At 59.1% G+C, this 15105-nt stretch overlaps 1 protein-coding gene across 1 annotated transcript in view; it reads right to left on the reverse strand.

The window, feature by feature from the left end:
- Window positions 1-13252, reverse strand: part of SHANK1 (SH3 and multiple ankyrin repeat domains 1) — a 41355-nt gene extending 28103 nt beyond the window's left edge. Inside the window, exons 1-11 of the mRNA XM_034986965.1 lie at window positions 12998-13252; window positions 12591-12794; window positions 12028-12099; window positions 10812-10920; window positions 10569-10720; window positions 8692-8859; window positions 8114-8230; window positions 3884-3961; window positions 3591-3657; window positions 3018-3348; window positions 1909-2102 (exon numbers count right to left, since the gene is read on the reverse strand). Coding sequence (XP_034842856.1) covers window positions 1909-2102; window positions 3018-3348; window positions 3591-3657; window positions 3884-3961; window positions 8114-8230; window positions 8692-8859; window positions 10569-10720; window positions 10812-10920; window positions 12028-12099; window positions 12591-12794; window positions 12998-13252 — 1747 coding nt within the window. The remainder of the gene's footprint in view (window positions 1-1908; window positions 2103-3017; window positions 3349-3590; window positions 3658-3883; window positions 3962-8113; window positions 8231-8691; window positions 8860-10568; window positions 10721-10811; window positions 10921-12027; window positions 12100-12590; window positions 12795-12997) is intronic.
- Window positions 13253-15105: the final 1853 nt, after the last annotated feature.

Consider the following 15105-nt stretch of genomic DNA (forward strand, 5'->3'; position numbering starts at 1 on the left):
GACGATGTCTCGGAGGACACGACATATAGACTGAGACCAGAAGGATCTTAGGAGTTAAAGAGGCAAAGAGAGGGAGGAAAAGTTTGTCTTGGCAGAAGGAACAGCTCGTGCAAAGAGCCTGGTGTGGAAAAGGGCTTGGGGCACGTGAGCAATGGGGAGAAGGAGGTCCCTGGCGCCCTGTGGGGGAAGGAAAGAGTGCCATGAGATGAGGTGGGTGGGTGGGCAGGGGAGGGCTGGCAAGCCAGGCTCAGGCACCGGGCTTTGGCCTGAGAGCAGAGGGAGCCTGCTGCCTCATCGGGATGCGGCGAACCTCAGTGGCATCATGGATGGAGGCAGGCTTTGAAGCGACTAAACGTCTTAATGAAAGGGAAGGATACAAAAACGGGGCATTGTACAGGAGTATTGGGCTTGAATTTCAGAAAGAAACTTGGAAGATCCCGCACACGGAAAGTCCCTGCCCTCGGACCTTAGCTTCCCTTTCTTCTTGCAAACTCTGTCTCAAAGCACCGACCTGACCCTCCATGTGTGCGTGCCTGTGTGTGTGTGTTCACACCCGCACACAGACACGCACACTTCCCAGGCACCCTGCCTCTGGAGGCACTGCCCCTGGCCCCCACAGTTTGCTCCTGCATCTGGCCATTCACTCATTCGCTCATTCACTCATTCAGCAGATGTGCACTGAGGCTTCCTGTGTCCTGGGTCATTACACTGGGCCCCGGCAACCCAGAGATCAATGACACGTGACCTTGCCTTCAGGAACTCAGGCTACGGGAAGAGATAGTGCAAAACGGATGCTGATCCACGACCCACCTGACCCTCTGATCCCTGCACATGCTTCAAGGCCCCACACAACCTCCGTCTCCTATGGGAGGAACCCCCAGCTTTCACGGGCAGCCAGGGTCTCTTTCTCTCCCCTCTAAGCTCCTGTCATGGGGGCCCGCGGAGGATCACGATCATTGGCGCTTGCTATGTGCTCAGTGTGGTCCTGGGTGCTTTAAGGTGACTGACTTTTTAAATTCTCACCAGGGTCCCACTGTACAGGTAAAGAAACTGAGGCCCAGAGAAAAGTCACTTGTCTGCGGGCGCCCAGCCAGGAAGTGGTAGAGCCAGGATTTGAACCCAGGCAGCTTGGCCCTCCAGCTCTACACTACTCAGCTCCCCTGCAGCCTAGAGTCGGCAAAGAATTGCTCCCCCGCCTCGCATTAATTGCCACGTCTGCTTGCTTCCCGTTTCCAAGCTTCATTCTATCCAAGAACACACGTCAACAGCCCTGCGAAGTCTGCACGTGAAGGCTACTGGCACCATTTTCCAGAAGAAGACAGAAAAACCAAAGAGAGGCAAACTCCAGGAACAGCAGCGTCTGCCGCCGCTCAGGGAGCCCTTGGCATGGTCCTGGCTTCCAACACCTGTCTCATGAGAGCCCCGTGAAGCGGGCCCCCCACCCCGTTCCTCAGATGAGAGCACCTGGCAGGGGCAGGAGGTGAGGTCAAGGTGGCTTGGCCCCACGCTCCACACCAGGTGGCAGGAAAGACTGTGGGCTCACACTGGGGACTGGGGCAAGTCACTTGACCTGTGAGACTGTTCCTTCAACTGTCAGAGGGGCTCCTGACACCCCCGTGAAAGGCCGATCCTGCAGGGGGACCACTCCCACAGGGCCTGGCATGGTGTCGGGGTCCCCCAAATGCTCATTTCCCTTCTTTTGCCTCAACACCTCCTCCCGACGGGTGGCATCTGGGCAGCTATGCTTCATGCTCCTCTGGGGCAGAGGGGCATCCAGGGGCTCCCTGGGGTCCCCAGAGTGCATCGGACAGCCTAGGCCCCGGAGAACTGTTTGTCCTTGACTGTCTTCTCCTTGAGTGGTTGGCTCCCCTGCCCGACCCTCAGCCTGGCCCGGCCCTGCCCTGTTACCTTTGATCTTCTCCCCCTTGCTCAGGGAGATCTCCCCCTCGGCTTGGGCCTGGTAGGACTTCACGGCCATGAAGGAGCGTCCGGGTACTGCTGAGTAGAGCTTCCTGCGCCTCCCGCGGCTGCCCAGGGAGCCCCCAGGGCCCCCTGAGCCCCCTGTGCCCCCTGCCGGCCCTTCCCTGGGCGTCCCACTGGAGCTGCATACACAGAGGGTGTGAGAGGCAGGGAGAATGGAGGGAGGGGGCACCTCTGGGAGAACAGGGGTCCATGGGGTAGGGGGAGATGGAGCATCAGAGTGGGGGAGGGGGCTTGAGTGGGTGTCCCAGCTCTGGCGTCCTGGGGGGAAGAGGGCATTTGGGGGCTCCCCCTGCCTGCCCACTGCTGCCCCCCAGCCCCCTCCTCTGCCTCCTGGCTTCCGGCTCTGCCCCTCCCACGGCCCTGCGTGCTATGCCTGATTCAGCTTCCTGAAGCGGAGCTCTGACTGTGTCATCTCTCAGCTCCCTCACGAGCCTTCAGAGACTCCCAGCTTCCTCCTGGTGCAGGTCCAACTCCTCTGCCTGCCATGCCTGGCCTGCCATGATTTTTTGCTCTCCCGTGTCCTCAGGACATACTGGCCAGCCACAGTCCCCCTTCTCGTCCTCCTCTAGCCAGCCTGGCCTCTTTACCCCCAGAATGCCCCCTGCTCGTCCTCCCCTCTACCCTGAGTGGCTCCTCCACTACCCCCCCGCCCCGCACCGTGGTCTCATCTCCAAGCTCAGAAACCCTTCCCCAAGTCCCTCGCCCATCCCCACCCCATTTGGCTTTTTCTCACCTTGCCCTGTCTGTCAGTCTGTCTTCGGGGGCTGGAGCCAACATTTCTTTTGGGCACCCCACCCCTGACCCCTGGCATCGAGCAGGTGCTTGGCTAAACTGGCACATTTGGGGGTGGGTGCAAGACTGTGGCTTACAATGCCCTCCCTTCCTCAGGGAGCAGGAGAGAGATCTGGAGGCCTGAGGGTGGGACCAGGGACTGGGGTGGATGGGGCGCCAGCCTGGGTGGGGGGAGCTGGGGCTCCGAGGATAGGATCTGGTTGGGCTGGGGTCTGCGGGACCAGGGCTGAGCTTTCCCCTACCTGGGCCGTCCACGGGGCTGCCTCTTGGCCTCTTCAGGGTGCCTCCCACGGGATGGGGAGCGGGCCCGGGCGCCCCGGGGGCTGCTGGCACTTCGGAGGGTCCCACTGCTGAGCTTGGTGCTGGGGGCCGAGGGCTGCGACTGGCCCTGGGGCCCGGAGGTAGGGCCAGGGGCCCCAGAGGACGAGGTCCCCGGGGCTGCAAACACCATCCAGTCGGGCAGGGCCATGCTGGTATCACTGTTGGCCCGAAGCAGTGCCGGGGGCACCGTCAGCCCTACGCCGGGGGGTCCCCGTCGCCGGGCTGCGTACTTGGGGGACTCCTGGAAGGGCACTGAGAGGGCACAGTGGCAGGGGGCAGAAGGGGCAGGGGAGACAGGCAGGTGGAGGGGGCATGCACGCAAGGGAGGACGGGGAGAGGCACGAGGGAAGAAAGATAGACGTGAGAGAGAGTGGGGGCCTGGAATCGCACCCCCTACTACTACCCAGATGCTCACAGTCCGCTGACTCCCCAGTCCCACCATGCACCCCCAATACCCTAGGTTCTCCCCTTAGCCGTACTTCCCACTCGCTCACCCACATCCTGTTCTCGGTGGTTTCGGATCAGCTCCCCCAATTCAAAATTCCCAGCGATCACTGCCACCTGGAGGGAGGGGACACAAGGAGGTGGGGTGGCCCAGGCCGCAGAGGGAGAGAGCGGGAAGCACGGTGAGGTCCCTGGCCGGCTGCCCCCCGCCCCTGCCCCCCAAACCTTCACCCCAGCAACTGCGCCCCTCCCTCCCCTCCCAGACCACCAGCACCCCTGCCTGTCCCACCTTCCTCACCCCCTGCCTTCTTTGGGCCCCCCACCAGCCCTCACAGCCCCAGACCTGGAAGGGGGTCTGTCCATTGTTATTCTTCACATCCTTGTTGGCTCCTCGATAGAGGAGGATCCGAGCGCAGGTCTCCTGCAGGCGATGGCGGTGGCAGAGGGTGAAACAAAAGAAAACGGTGAAGGTCATGAGCAGACAGAGGCACTGGGCTAAGAACTTCCGGAACAACCTGATCTAAACCTGCCTCACCCAAGACAGCAGCCACTTACCACATGTGGCTCAAGAGCCCTTTAAATGTGTCCGGTCCGAACTGAGATGAGCTGTACGTGTAAAATACACACCAGATTTCAAGAACTTAGCATGAAAAAAAAAAAAAAAAACAACGAAGTATCTCTAATAATTGTTATATCGCTTGCATGTTGACATGATAATATTTTTGGAAACCATGGGCTGATAAAATATGCTACAAAAATTAACGTCACCTATTTACTTTTTTTTTTTTAACGCAGCTCCTGAGACGCTTAAAATTACACGCATGACCCGTGTTATAGTCTATTGGATGGTGCTCAGCAGAAGCAGGCTTTCTTGACCTCAGCACTGCTGACATCTGGGGCCGGATCAATCTTTGTAGTGGCGGCTGTCCTGTGTGCCGTAAGGATGCTTAGCAGCATCCCTGGGCTCTACCACTAGATGCCGGTAGCACTCCTCTCCCCAGTTGTGAAAACCAAGAATGTCTGCACACACTGCTAAATGTCCCCTGGGGGCCAGGGGTGCTCCAGTGGAGAGCCACTAATCCAAGCTTCACGGAGGGCTTCCCATGTTGCATGTCAGGGGCTCAGCACTTTAGAGGCGGAAGCTCACTGTATTGTCCAACAACCCACGAGATGGAAATTACTATCCCCATTTTACAGGCGAGGAAGCTAAGACATCACAAGGAGCCCCAGGTCATGCGGCTGGTGACTATCAGCGGTTGGATTTGAACCAAGGTCTGTCGGACTCCAGAGTCTTTGCTCTTATCACGCACTCTGCTAGACCCAGAAGGAAGGGAGGCAGTGGGGGCCAGGGTTGGGCAGTGGGCGGTAGGAATGCTGTTCGCATCCAGATCTGTGCCTTCCTAATGTCAACCACGTCACTCCCTCTCACTGTTTGGATCAAACCCAGTGGCCTTGCCATGGCCTAGAGGCTCTACCTCCACCTGGTCTGCCTACCCTCCTACCCCCAGCCTCATCAACTTCATCTTCTGCTGCCTTTCTTCACTCCCTATACTCCAGCCACACTGGCCTCCTTCTTCCTCTGACAGGCATGCTCCTGCCCCAGGGCCTTTGCACCCGCTGCTCCCTCTCCTTGGAATTAATTCTCTGCCCCTAGATTTCCACATGGCTCACTTTCTCGCTTCATTCAGGTTTTTGCTCAAACGCCACCTCTTTGGAGAGGGTTTCTCTGGCCACCTCGTCAAAATAGCTCCCTATCCTGTTCCCTGTTTTATTTTTATTTATATGATGGCCACTATATGCCAGGCATTCTTCTAAGCCAGTATTAGCTCATTTTCTTCATAACGCTATCTCCGTCAAATGACATTTCTCTTTTACTTGTCTCGTTAGCATCTCTCCCCCACTACATCGTGAGTTTCATATAGGGCATGATTTTGCAGCACCCAGCACCTGGAATAGCGCCTGGGCCACAGAAGCTGTTCAATAAACAGTTGCTGAAGTCTTCCATCCTTTGTCTTGGCCCCCGGCTCGACTCCCCTCTCCAGCTCCCCATTGATGCAATTCAACCAGCATTCACAAAGCACCTCCTTGGTCTCACCCTCTCCGTGTAACAAGCATGCCAAGGATGCTTGCATGGTCCCATTCTATAGGACAGGCTCAGAGAGGGCAAATCTGTGCCCAAAGTCACACAGCTGGTGAGTGGAGCAGCTAGGTAGGACTCAAACGTGGCCTCCGAAGCCTAGGGCTCATCTATGTCTTGTGGGCGCACAGCTCAGGTTACCCAATTCAGTCACTGGACAGCAAAGTAAGCTCAGTTAGTTTTCTGGGTGCTTTTGTGAGTGTGTGAGAGAGTGTGTGTCCAAGTGTGTCCATGCTGACCCCCAATGAGACTGTTAGCTGCCGTGTGTGTGTTTGTGTGTGTCTGCCCGCCTCCACCACCACCTTGCCTAGCCCAGGGCCAGACCATCTCCACGGGCCCAACCAGCAATACACCCTACACCTCGAGAACCTCGATTTACTGGTGCCCAACACTGATCTCACGGCATTGCAATTCCTCGTTACACATCTGCCTCTTCGCCAGATGTGAACTCCCCCCCCAACTCCGCAGGACAGGCCCCATGCTGAGTCTGATTCATCTCACATCGGTAGGTGCCCACGAAACATGCACGGGGAAGTATGAGGATGAAGGATACGGAGCCGAGTCACTCAAAATTCATTTGTTCAAGCCATTCATTCATTCACTGAGTCATTCAGTCTATCGCAGAGCAAACACCTGATGAATATTCTGAGGGGGGCTCTGTGTAGTCTTGGGGCAAATTCAAGGTAGCTGATTTATAATTCATCTGTCTACTCACTCATTCAACAAAGATGCACCGAGGCCTACTACGTCCTGCGGCCTTGGGACAGAGTAACTGATCGGACTGAGCCCTCACCCTTGAGGAGCTCCCAGAGCCAATAAACATGGACCTGACCTTCACCAGCAGGGGAGAGACGGGCATGTCAGGAGGCCAGAGGAGGAGAAAGCTGGGAAATCTGTCAGACCCAGCTCTGGCCCTTGGGAAGCTTAAGGTCTGAGAGGAAAAACAAGGAAGGGAGAAGTACAAAATGAACTATATCTGTCAAGCATCTACTTGCTAAGCACCATGCCAAGAGCAAAAGCAAAACATCCACCCACTTGATCCTTCGCGCTGTAGGTGTTACTGACCCATTGCACGGAGGAGAAAGGAGAAGCTCAAGGAGGGGAAACGACTGGGTCATCCGACTAAGAGTAATTGCTCCCACACTCTAATTCTGTATACTAAGTTTTCCCTGTTGAAATTCACAATACGGTTTCCAGGTCCTGACTAACAAGGCTGCCTTCTGGGGACGAGTGCTTAACATACATGGTCTTTCCTCCCCTTCGATCAGCTGACGTCATCCCCACCACGGGGAGAGGACAGAGCCTGGGAGAGGGCAAAGGGCTTGTCTGGGGGGCTGTGGTCTGCCCACAGGCATGCGCAGAGGCCGTGGAGCGGGGGAATCTGGGCACGAGGCCTGCGTCAGGGAGCAGGAGAGACAGAAACACCGGGGAGGGGAAGTGACAGCACCGCGTTGGTTGGGTCTGACAAACACTGAGTTCTCCCTCGGCAGAGCAGACTGCTCGCTGCCACAAGGCAACACGTGGCTACCTGCCACGTCTCCGGCACTGCAAGTTCTGATGAAGCAGAAGGGGCTGGGGCTGTCTTGGAAGACTTCCTGGAGGAAGGGGAGAGGAGGTTGGCAGACCAGCACCAGCTTGCCAAGCCCTGCTCTGCGGAGTCCCTGAGGCACCCCTCCAAGGGCAGGAAGCCCTGGAAAACAAGGAAGGAGACTGAGGGGCTGACTTGCGCAGGATCTGCCTGGGGCTGGGGTCAGTAGGCTGAGAGCCACACTGGCTGGTTTGTGAGGCTCCCTGCCGGCTTTTTACCTCTCACCTTCACGACTCCCGAGGTGGGGGCTGTCCACCCAGCCCCGAATTGCTACAACTTGCAATATACTCTTGTCCCCTTCCGGGCTGGGGTTTGGCCTTTCCTCTGTCCCCTGCAGCACCCCTCAAACGCACTGCAGGTGCTCCACGGACAGCTGAATGGAGACACACAGGAAAGGGGGCCCGGGGAGCAACTTTCCCTTCCGGCAACGGTCCTGATGTGCTCTCTGCCCTCTGATTTGTTGAACTGGGCTGTGCCCACTGCCTAGAACACCCTTTCTCTCGTTCCTACTCAGCTGACTCCTGCTCATCTTGGCACAGGAGACCCATCTCCACCCCAACCCCAAGGCCAAGCCCAGATTCCGGCCCCCACGACTCTGGACTGTAATGGGAAGGCATGCCTGGCAGAGGGGCTGTCTGTCTCGCTCACTGCCTGGTCCTCAGCATGGGGAAGGTGCTCAGTAAATATCTGTTGAATGAATGAAGGAGACGGATGAATGAATGAAATGAACAAATGAACGAATAAATGAATGGACGAATGAATGAAACAGTGATGGAACAGAGGACGCGCAGGGAGGCTGGGAGGCCGGGGGCAGGAGGAGGACCCGGGCCTGCACTGCCAGAGCAGACCTTATTGTAGAGGGCGCAGATGTGCAAGGCCGTGTTCCCCGAGGCGTTCTGGGCTCCGGGCTCAGCCCCGTAGAAGAGCAGGTGTTCCAGGTGCTGAGAGTGACCCCGCTGGCAGGCCTGGGGGGCAGGGGACAGGGAAGCCAGGAGGCCACATCAGACTCTCCCAACCACGGCATGTATCTATTGCCTGAGGCCAGGAAACCCTGCATCTCCCTCTCCCTCTCCTTTCAGCCTCCATTCCTGCCCAGGGGCCCAGACTGTCAGTTTCCTGGGTCATTGCAAGACCCAGGTGCCTGGCTTGGCCCCTCGAGAGGCTCAAGAGACCATCCCCACCCAACTCAGGGATCCAGATGTCCAGTCCCCGGTCCATGCCCCCTTAGGGTCCTGGTGTTGCCTCCTCCCATCTTTTTCTCTTTGGAGACCATGCTCCTCCAGCCTCCATACTCTATGAGGACCTCAGCATCTGGATCGCCAGCTCTTTGCACCAGGGTCTCCGATCCTTGCTCTGATCAGGGCCTAGGCACCCCCCCGCCCCGCTCCACACCCCCCCCAATCCCTCCTGGCCGAGTCCGGAGCACCTGGTGAATCTCCTGCCAGCCATTCTCATCAGCTATGCCCAGCTGGGCCCTGTTGTACAGGAGGAGCTCACAGCAGCGGGGGTCGCCCCCCACCATCGCCGTATGGAACAGAGGGGTCAGGCCTCGGCGGTCCTTGTAGTTGGGGGAGCCCCCAAGGTCCAGGAGTGCCTGAGGAGGGAGACAAAAGACAGTCCCACTAGTTCTGGCTCAACCTGAAGGACCAGTGGGGCAGGGAGTCTCGGGTGACCCACACTGGCCAAGGCTGTTGTGGGTTCTGCCACGATGCCCTTGTGTGACCTTGAGCCTGGCCCTTCCACCCATGGCTGACTTTGGATGAGCCACTGAAGGAGCCTGGTGCCTCAGCGCCTCATCCGAGCAGCAGGACGGTCATGTGGGACCACATGAGAACAGAGTCTGGACGCGGGAGGACCCCTGGCCAAGCAGGAGGTGTGGTTGGGACGGGATCCCAAGGATGGGACGCAGAAGGAGACCTGGGAAAAGGGCTAGCTCGGACCAAAGTGAGTGGGTCAGCCTCACTGAGGCTGGGGGCTGGGGGGCAGGGGGGCAGGGGGCGTCCAGGAACAGCTCTGGGCACAGAGGCTGGTGGAGCTGAGCATCATTAGAGGACTGTCAGCCCCAGCCGTGTGAGGACAGCCTGCGGCAGCGCTGTCCACCAGAATGTTTGCAGTGACAAAAACAGCCTGCAACCTCCCCATCCAACACGGCAGCCACATGTGGGCTCTTGAGCGCTAGAATGTGCTAGTGAGCCTGAGGAACAGAAATGTTCGTCTTAGTTCACTTTAATTAACTTAAGTCTAAACAGCCCCATGTGGCTAGTGGCTAGAGGATTGGACAGAGTAGGTCTGGAGGCCGGGGGTGGGGGTGAGAGCAGATCTGCCTGGCGGAAGGGAGCAGACTGGGGGTACATCTAGAGGGTTTGTCAATTCCAAGCGCCTAAGCAGATCTTTGTGGCTGGCGTCTGACTGCATTTAGGGTCTTCGGGGCAGCTGGAAAAGGGAAGGGAGGGTCCATTAAGCTGGAGCATCTGTGAGCTGGGTGTTTATCAACAGCTACATATCTTTGGGGGCAGTCTATTCTGACCTGTGTATGAAGAGGGATCAAGCGCCATTGGGGTGGGGGGAGAGGAAGAGGATTTTTAAAATAAGACCACATAAGCCGACTCCATGTGTGTATTTTGCGGGGATACGGGTTTGTCTATCTGGGAAAGTGCATTTTAGTTATGAAGCAGGGGGAGGGGCTGCGTCTGCAGGGTATGCGTGTGCCAAGGAGGGTCTGTATCTGGGGGCACAGCAGGTTGCTCACTGTGTACTTTCAGGAACAGAGGAGGGAGGGTCTACACTTGAGGGAGACAGAGGCCGGGTTGGTGGTGAGCTGGGTCAGAGGGAACCAGAACGTCTGGGTAGCAGGAGAGTATAGGTATTAGGATCTCCCTGGGGAAAGCTCTGTGTGACCATCCTCTGTAGTGCGGGTGCATCTGGGGATCAGCAGAGGGTCTCGGATCCCCTTGGAGGAGTGAGCATGGGGTCTGCGTGTTTGTCAGGCTATGGAAAGGGGCTTTGTATTTGGGACACGAAGAGAGACTATTTTTAACAAATCTAAAGAACTGAGGCTTGAGAAAGAACAAACGGGAAAGGGAGAGGAGTCTGAGGGAAGAGCAGAAGTGGCATCCCCATGGGGATGTGGGAGGGGACCTCCAGGAGGCGAGATGAGAGGCAAAGGGGAGACCAGATGGCTTGTGGGGTCAAGGGAGATGAAGGGGAGGTGGAGGGTGGGTCTGGGGCAACTCGCTGCAGTTCAGCCTGCTGTTAGGGGACCACTGCAATCTGGGGGAGGGTCCCGGGGGTCTGGCACCTCACCGTGAGAGCGAGGCAGTGACGGGCACACGCAGCTTTGTGCAGCGCTGTCATGCCATCCCGGGCCCGGAAGTCGATGTGGGCCCCTCCCAGGCACAGGGTTCGAATCACCTCTACAGAGCCTTCCGTCTGGGCAGCCAGAGTCAGGGGGGTCTCTAAGGGGCAGGAAAGGCCAGTCACATGCAGCCCTTATGCCTCGTTCTTGGCTCCCCCCACCTCTTCCAAAGCCCCCGGTTCCCTCCCTACCTCCTGAATCCGAGTCATGATAATTGGGGTCCAGCCCCTTGTCCAGCAGCCGTGCCACCTTGTCGGACGTCCCGAGCTGCACGTACTCCAGGAACTTCTTCAACCCCGTCTGAGCCATGGACAAGAGAGAGAAGACAGGCCAGTCAGGGAGCAAGGGAGAAAAGCTGGGGTCTTGAGCAGCGCTGTCCAGTGGAAATACACAGCGAGCCGCGTGTGGCATTGAAAAGTCTCTAGTAGCCACCTTTAAAAAAAAAAAAAAGGAAGGGGCACAGTTGATTGTACCGAAATTCATCTTAGTGACCTATCTTTTTAACCTAATATATCCACAATATTACCGTATCAACAGGTAATCCATAGGAAATTTATCAATGAGAAAGTTTACTCTTTTGGGATACTGAGTCTTCGAAATCCGGTGTGCATTTCACACTCACAGCGAGTCTCAGTTTGGACCTGCCACACCAGAAGTGCTTGGGAGCCGTATGTGGCCGGTGGCTCCCGGAGTGGATGGCGCAGGTCTGGAGGGATGGAATATTTGGGGGAGGACAGACACGAATGCATGGTGCGGTCAGGGTGGGGGATGAGGAGAGGCCAGGGACTTTTTCCCCAAGTGTCAGGAATCTTTCTCTTCACCTCTGGCTAAAGCAGCCCCCTGGCTTCCTCCCAGATCTTAGGGGACCAGGGGAGACACAGGGGACATATGGTCGGAGGCTGGGAGGGCAACATGGCTCTATGTGGCCAGGGGTGGGAGACATCCTAGGAGAGGTTTAGGCTATGGGATTGGGGGAACTGCAGGGTGTCTACAAAACAGCCCTGAGGCAGAGGACACTGTGTGTCAGAGTCCAGGCCAAGTGGGGGGAGGCAGGGCCCCTGCGTGGATATGGGGGACCCAGAGATGAGATGGGAGAGCCCAAGGAAGAAGAAAGTGAGAGCCAGGGGGAAATGGTGTGGGCCTGGGCAGAGCCATGAGGGGCAGAGGGAGGGGGGAACGAGGAAGGGCTATGATGGAGAGAAGGGGGTGGCATTTGGGGTTGTCCCAAATGCAACATAGCATCTCAAGTGAGTGGGGGACCCTGGCAGAGGAACAGAAGGGGCTGGGGAACGTGGAGGGCTGCTGTGGGGAAGAGGTGGGAGAGGAAGTGGGAAAGTGGTGGTGGGGAGGGCTCCGGGTCTCTGTGGGGAGGATGCTGGGGGGTAAGCGCCAGCAGGGTTCTCTCACCTTCGTGTGCAATTTGGCCAGCTGCTTCTCATCCAGGTTGGTCTGTTTGTAAACCCGGGTCTTGTATCGGAACTGTGGCCAGGGGTGTATGAGGGGAGAGACACAGAGACTTGGAATCAGGGGCCTGGGGAGGAGGCTGGACTCCTTTTGAGCCAGTGGGGGGGGGGGGTCATCTCAGGGTCAAGGTGGAAACAGCCCTGGAGCCTTGGCTGGGTGGCAGAGGAGTGCGGGGCTGCTGCGGAGTATATGGACTGCAACCCCTGATGTGGAGGAGTAGGAGTCTGGACCCCGCACAGAATGTTCTAGAACACCTACTGTAATTGTGAATCCTTTCCCACTTTGAAAGGCAAGGAGAAGCTTGGGGCAGGGAAGTGACTTGCCCAAGGCCACTCTGTTGGTCAGAGGCAGAACACGCTGTCCTTTGAACTCAGGCCTCTCTGACTCTAATCCTGAGGGGATCTGGAGGAGCCCACTGGGTTTTCCCTTGCAAGGGCATGACTGGGAGAAAAATGGGGCAAGCCTTCTCTCCTCTGTGACCAAGCTGGGCAGGCTGTGGGCCTCACCTCCAGGTAGGGCACCCCCTTCTCAAAAGACTGGGGGTACTCCCGAAGTAGCCGTTCCTCCTCCAGAAAGTTGGCATCGCGGCCTGAGGTGGCCGGCTGGAACAGACCGTAGTTGAGCACGTCCTGCAGGCTCTCGCTCAGGGCGCAGAGCACCTGCTGCTTGGCTGTCCAGATGGTGGCATCAGGGTTGAACCGCAGACATTTCTGGTTGGGGAGGTGACAGGGAGGAGCCTGAGGTGGTTTGGAAAGGTGGGGGGGGGTGATTCTGGGGATAGAAGGGGGCCTGGGGGAAGCATGTGGGGGTCTGAAAATGGGGCCCAAAGGGGGCGGACGCCCAGCACCAGAAGCCTCCTCCTGCGGGTTGGGGTCCCTGTCCCCCACTGGTCAGCGGGCCGTCAGTCACTCACTGTCTGGTGCAGGTCCGGGATGCCAATCCTGAAGACCATCATGCTGAAGTGGGCGTCGTCCGGGACAGACATGGAGCGGCCCTGGAGGCCTCGGGTGGAGGCCAGACTACCAGGTGCTCCGCTGCCCTGGCCCCGGGTCCCCCGGGGGCCTCTGCTGGGCCCGTCTGGGGAGCTGTCGGACTCTGAGCCCCCCTCGGGACACTCGCTGGCACTGTGGCGTTCCTCGTCCTCGCTTGACGCGGGGCTGTGGGTCATCGTGGGGCCACGGGGCGACAGGGGACAGCAGCATCACAGGCGGCTGCTGGGGGGCCAAGGGCGGCTGTCAGATGAGGAGCCCGCACTCTTCGGAGGTGGCAGGCAGCCTTGTGGATGAGCGGCCGAGGGCTGCCACCCCACATGCCCCAGGCTGGCAGGAAGGAGGCTGGACACACCCCCAGATACTCCTGCCGCCTCTGCTCACACACGCCCATCCCTGCCATGCTTCCAGCGCGTCTCCTTCCCTGCCCTTGGCCCTGCTCGCAGCCCCCCACCCCTCCTGCGCCCCACTTTGCCGCTGACCCAGCATGGCAGTGTCCCAGAAACCGCAGAATCACCGCGGGAGCTACTGGCCCACTTTGGCAGGTCACGGAAAATGCAGCTAAAATTAGCTGAGGACAGACAGGTGGATGACCCCCCGGCATCCTGCCCTCCTGGCCCCAGCCTGGCCCCTCACCCGAGGCCCTCTCGTCCTCCTCCTGGATAGCTGGTCGGGCGAGGCTGGGACGTAGTAATGGGGAGACAGAGGTGCTGTGAGTCTGGGGCGGCAGAAGTGGGAGGCCGCGTGGTGCCCGGGAGCGGTGCCCGGGAGTGGGGAGCGGTGGAGCTGGTGACGGCACTCAAGTGTGGCTGACAACGTGTGCAGAGGACTGCTGGGAATCAGTGTCCCAGGGGAGCGGGGACACTCAGATGCAGGTGTCACGGGGCAAACTATCATGCATGGGGCGTCCCCGAGGGAACCACAAGACGCGGCCTCTGCAGGCTGTTGGGGGCATGCTGAGAAGGGTGTGGGCGGGTGGGGACACTGGCCTGGGTGGGCCGGCTGGTGCTGGTAGTGGGGTGGCCTGGGTCAGTGTGGGGTGGCTGTGGATAACCTGGCACTACAGGACAGGGGAGTGGCATTGCCTGGTACTGGCCGATGCGCTCTGAGGGAGACTGGGGGGCTGGGAGGGTGGCTAAGAGTGGGGTGATGGTCTGGGGGACTGGGGTGGGAGGTCATCTCACATCCCCAATATTGTCTCCCAAGGTGGCCTTATAAGCCTGGGTCCCAAATGGGGTCCGCCTCCCTCTTCTTCTCCCAGTCTCCCACCCCAGCACCGGAAACCAGAATGTCTGGTCTGGTCCCTCCCCCCCACACCAGGCCCAGCTCCTGCACCGTTGCCATGGAGATGGGAAGCAGTGGAGGGTACTGCTGACTTTGGGGGAGTGGGGATGGGCTGGGGGGGTTGGGGAGGGAAGACAAAATGAGTGTGCAGGGAGGACAGTTCCAAGAGCTGTGGGTGAGCGAGCAGCTTAACCAGGAGCTGGCCAACCCCTCCCCCATGCGTGGCCAGGCTGAGAAGCCCCCTCCCCCCTCCAGGTACCCAGCAGAGCTGCCCCACCTTGCCCTTGCGGAGGCCCCCTGGCCTCCTACCCGCAGGACTCCACATCCCACCTCCGGACCGCAGCCCGCTGCCACTCCCCCTCGGCTGACCCTGGCTGACCCCAGCCTCACCCGGGCACTAATGGGGTGGCCCGGGGGATGAAAGCAAAGCTGGCCCGGGCTCCCCCGCGCGTGCGGCTGCCCCCAACCCCCCAGACCAGCTCCGGCCCCTCCCCCTCAGGCCCGAGGGAGGGAGCGGGCACACTCCGCCGGGGCGGCATGAATCAAACGCTCCGCGGCTAAGAATAGCTGGCACGCAGCTGGTACTGAGACGGGCTGAGGAATCGGCGGGGGGGGTGGGGGGGTGGAGAAGGGGAGAGAGGGGGTGCCCTGGGAGGCTGTGGGGGGACAGGGGGCGGCTGGTGTGGCCGAGAGCGGGGCCCGGGAGAATGAATGGAGGCGGAGAGAGGCGGGGAAAGGCGGGGAGAGG

Source organism: Mirounga leonina, unplaced genomic scaffold (assembly GCF_011800145.1).
Source record: "Mirounga leonina isolate KUSES-001 unplaced genomic scaffold, KU_Mleo_1.0 Mir_376, whole genome shotgun sequence".
Classification (NCBI taxonomy): Eukaryota; Metazoa; Chordata; class Mammalia; order Carnivora; family Phocidae; genus Mirounga; species Mirounga leonina.